The sequence below is a fragment of the Octopus bimaculoides genome, chromosome 28 (assembly GCF_001194135.2).
Source record: "Octopus bimaculoides isolate UCB-OBI-ISO-001 chromosome 28, ASM119413v2, whole genome shotgun sequence".
Lineage (NCBI taxonomy): Eukaryota > Metazoa > Mollusca > Cephalopoda > Octopoda > Octopodidae > Octopus > Octopus bimaculoides.
Window position 1 is genome coordinate 5,268,846 of NC_069008.1, and position 4,579 is coordinate 5,273,424.

General features: G+C 40.4%; 1 protein-coding gene across 1 annotated transcript in view; it reads right to left on the reverse strand.

Annotated features, from left to right (window-relative positions):
* Positions 1 to 4,579, reverse strand: part of LOC106873882 (intraflagellar transport protein 172 homolog) — a 94,584-nt gene that overhangs the window by 87,311 nt on the left and 2,694 nt on the right. Inside the window, exons 3-5 of the mRNA XM_052977743.1 lie at positions 2,506 to 2,618; positions 1,769 to 1,874; positions 966 to 1,045 (exon numbers count right to left, since the gene is read on the reverse strand). Coding sequence (XP_052833703.1) covers positions 966 to 1,045; positions 1,769 to 1,874; positions 2,506 to 2,618 — 299 coding nt within the window. The remainder of the gene's footprint in view (positions 1 to 965; positions 1,046 to 1,768; positions 1,875 to 2,505; positions 2,619 to 4,579) is intronic.

The following is a 4,579-nucleotide window of genomic DNA, read 5'->3' on the forward strand; positions in this document are numbered from 1 at the left end:
TAATAGTAATAGTAGTAGTAGTAATAATAATAATAATAATAATAATAATAATAATAATAATAATAATAATAATAATAATAGTAATAGTAATAGTAATAATAATATGTCTACCCTGATGCAGTACCAGGCAGTGGTTCTCATGGCTTCTGATCTTAATTGATTGGAAGTGGTTATCATGTACATTGTTTTGTCTTGGTATAAAAAGATGGCCTACAGCAAATATTCTGCTCAATACCACATATTTGCTTGTCAGTTGTTTGACCTTAACCAGTTGAGCATGTCCCTTGGTGGCTGACGATATGTGCATCTTTGGTCACGAGCAGAAGTAGTGGGGAGCATCATAGCCATGTGTTGAGAGGAGTTCTTTGGGGTTTGAATAATTCACCTTTGGAAACATGGGTGTTTTGCTCAACTTCTTTAAACAAACCTTATTCAGGGACCTTTTGAGCGGGATGGGCTACTCGACCTGAAGAAATTCTAACTGGGCCCCATCCACAAGGTCATGCACTGTTTATCTTGATATGAGATCACTATGTTGCGCACATATGGTTGTGATGCATGTGCCTGGTGTACCCTTATCAGACTGGTAGTCATGATGGGTATAATGGGCTTAATGTCACTTTGATGGCATGCACTGCTCTCTCACTCAATAATAATAATAATAGTAATAATAATAATAATGAGAAAATATGTGTGAGAAGATGTTGGTAGAGTGTATAGTGTATAGTGTGTGGAATTTGAGACAAAATAATGGCACACATTGTTACAAAGTGCCCCAAGTTGGCCCAGAGAGAGTACAAGAAATGGAGACATGGAGTAAATAATTAAATCATGTGACCACGACCCCACCAAGACCTCCCCCACTCCACTACAAGTCATGTGACTTGTGCCCTGTGACCACTACTGCACCAACACTCCACCCCTCGTTCTGCTACTAGTCATGTAACATGTGTCATGTGACTTACCTGGCAGCCAATGAGACGATGTAGGAGTTGGTCGCGTATATTGTGGACGACTTGTTGCTCTTCATGTTGGCTGCACGGACCTGGAAGAAAGGTCAGAGAAGGATTGAGAGGTAGAAGGTCGGATGTCGAAGGTCAAAGGTCAAGAGCCGGATGTCAATAGGGAGGTCAAATTTAACACACACATGAAATGATATTGAATAACAAGCCAGTAAGGAAAGCCCACAAGGGGACAAACAAGGATAGACAAAGGGATTAAGTCGATTACATCGACCCCAGTGTGTAACTGGTACTTAATTTATTGACGCTGAAAGAATGAAAGGCAAAGTCGACCTTGGCAGAATTTGAACTCAGAACGTAACGACAGACGAAATACCACTAAGCATTTTGCCTGGCGTGCTAACATTTCTGCTAGCTCGCCGCCTATGACACAAACACACACACACACACACACAGAGGCATGCATGCATATACACAGACATGCATGCACAGATACACACACAAGTACACACACATGAACACACACACACACACACACACACACTCACACACATACACAAACTCACACACACACAGAGGCATGCATGCACAGACACACATGCATGCAGACACACACACACACATACACATGCGCACACAAACACACACACATTAATGCTTACACACACACACACATGAATACAAACACACCCACAACACTGCACACAAGAACAGAAGCAGAAGGTAAGTCGAAAAATTCTTACAGAGACACAAATAATGTATCACACGGGTATAGAGAGCTAGTGGCTGAAAAAATGGGAACTCACCTTTCCATCGACCTGGCCAAAAATCAAAGCTTGATTGTTAGGCCAAACCATCGCAGTTACGGAACTCTGAAGTACGAACTTGTTGCATATCACCTTCTTATCTCCCCTGTGCAAACATAAAAGGGAAAATTAAAAGAAATACACACACACACATACACATGCACGCACGCACACAGTGGCATAGTTAATAGGGAAGCAAAAGGAGCGAGCCTCAAAATTGGTCCCTTTCCAAAGTTTGTCAGGATAAAAGTTGGGATGGGCATGGTTGGAGAATGGGTCTGAATTGACCCAGGGCTACACAGCGACAAGAACGGCAAGAAAGGACACATTTGATAAAGTAATCCTTGCTACCCTATGCCTGAATATAATACAGGGATGGAACGTCTATGATCATAGATCAACTGGATCTAGACTGACCTGGGGTTAAACAGTAACAAAGAAGGACACAGACAATGTACTCCTAGATACACTTATGTCTGAATAAAAGGCAAGATGGTCACAGGTGGAAGACCTTTAATCATAGGTCTGCTGGATCAGGACTGACCAAGGGTTAAACAGTAATAAGGACACATTAAATGATGTAGTCCTAGATATACTATGCCGGCAATAGCTTTGGTCATACGTTGGCCTGCTCAGTCAGACCTGTCCTGGAGCTAAACATTACAACCATGGAGCACAACCAACACCGCAACCCCCTCACCAGGATAGGAAGCTAGAGCTGCTGAAGTGTAACTCACCACTGAGTTCCAATTTTGTAAACGTAGATGATGTTGTCCGTTTGTCCGATGGCGATCTTTGTGGAGTCTGGCGAGAAGCAGAGACCTTTCACTGTGTAGCTGGTCTTGCCAAACTGCAATATCAGAATAGAGTGAGGGTGAGTGAGGCGTGTGAGTGATGGTATGAGTGAAGGTGTGACTGAGGGTGAAGGTATGAGTTTGGGTGTCAGTGAGCATGAGAGCAATGGTTTGAGTGCGAGTGACGGTTTGAGTGTGAATGACTGTTTAAGTATGAGTGACGGTTTGAGTGTGGGTGGCGGTTTGAGTGTGAGTGCTGGGTTGAGTGTGGGTGACGGTTTGAGTGTGGGTGGTGGTTTGAGTGTGAGTGCTGGGTTGAGTGTGAGTGAGGCATGTGAGTGTGAGTGAAGGTATGAGAGTGTATGACCGGTTTAAAAGCTGAAGAGTTCAGATGAGAAGACTAAGAAAAGACATTGAAATGACACAGTGAAACAAAGACGTTAAGATAACACATTAAAATGAAATACTGTGAGGCCAGACAGTAGGACAGTGGTCATTAAGATAATATATTGAAGATGAAACATTAAGATAATATACGTCAACACTTTTTATTCCAACCCAACTGAGACTAGCCAAGATTCTATGACACAAAAACCATCCATTTTAATCCTCTATCAGTCAGAGTGCTTATTTATTCACGTTGGTTTGAATTAATCAAGCATTAATCCTATAGCTTTGAGATTTTGATGATGTGAACAATTACTCTTTACTCTTTTACTTGTTTCAGTCATTTGACTGCTGCCATGCTGGAGCACCGCCTTTAGTCGAGCAAATCGACCCCGGGACTTATTCTTTGTAAGCCTGGTACTTATTCTATCGGTCTCTTTTACCAAACTGCTAAGTGACGGGGACATAAGCATACCAGCATCGCTTGTCAAGCAATTCTAGGGGGACAAACACAGACACACAAACATATATATATATATACATATATATACGATGGGCTTCTTTCAGTTTCCATCTACCAAATCCACTCACAAGGCTTTGGTTGGCCTGAGAGGTATAGTAGAAAACATTTGCCCAAGGGTGTCATGCAGTGGGACTGAACTCAGAACCATGTGTTTGAGAAGCAAGCTTCTTACCACACAGCCATGCCTCTGCTTATGGTAATGATGATGATTTCATAATTTTTCTCTAAGATCATCTTGTCAAATTATGTTCCAAAACGCCATCTTAGTAATGGATAAAGATAGTACGTTTTTTAATTTTTTTTTTTATTCTTTACAAAATACATCATACACCAGGTTCTTAATTATTTTTAGAATTAATTGAATCATATAGGAAGTATATTTCGTTAAAAATATGATGATGAAAGAGTTAAAACAACAAGATAATTAAACCAACAAGACAAGACTATAATTAAATGTCAGAAATGAATTATTGTTTATCTTTCGGTAAAAGCAACAGCAACTATTTTGAGATGAAGTCAGTAATGGGCTTGCTGGTTGGGTTATCAGAAAGCGGTACATGTACAGCTTCTTTATAAAGTGTCTGTTGATAATCCACTAAGAAAAAGCCAACATTGACATCCGCTGAATAAAGCCGAAAGATAATTAAATTCTTATTATAAAGATGCTAGTGTAAGTATCTCTAATATATGACACCGAAACACTATCACCATTTCCTCTCTCTCATCACCTGTTGAGCTCAAAACTTACACTGCTTTTTACATCAACTGCTACTTTGGAAGAATGAAATGAAAAGTGTGTGTGTGTGTGTGTGTGAGAGAGAGAGAAAGAAAGAAAGAAGAAAGAGAGAGAGAGAGAGAGAGAGAGCACATTTTTCAGTTAAACTTTAAATTATATTTCTCTCTTTCAGTAAAAGCAACTATTTTGAGATGATATCAGTAATGAGCTTGCTGGCTGGGTTATCAGAAACTGGTACATGTGCTGCTTCTTTATAAAGGAGAGGTAGACTTAAACAGCACCCACCCTACCTCTCCTTCGCAGAAATATTATTAACCCTAATTTCGACTAAAATGTAAGACTCACTATACCTTACCTCTATTCTCACACCA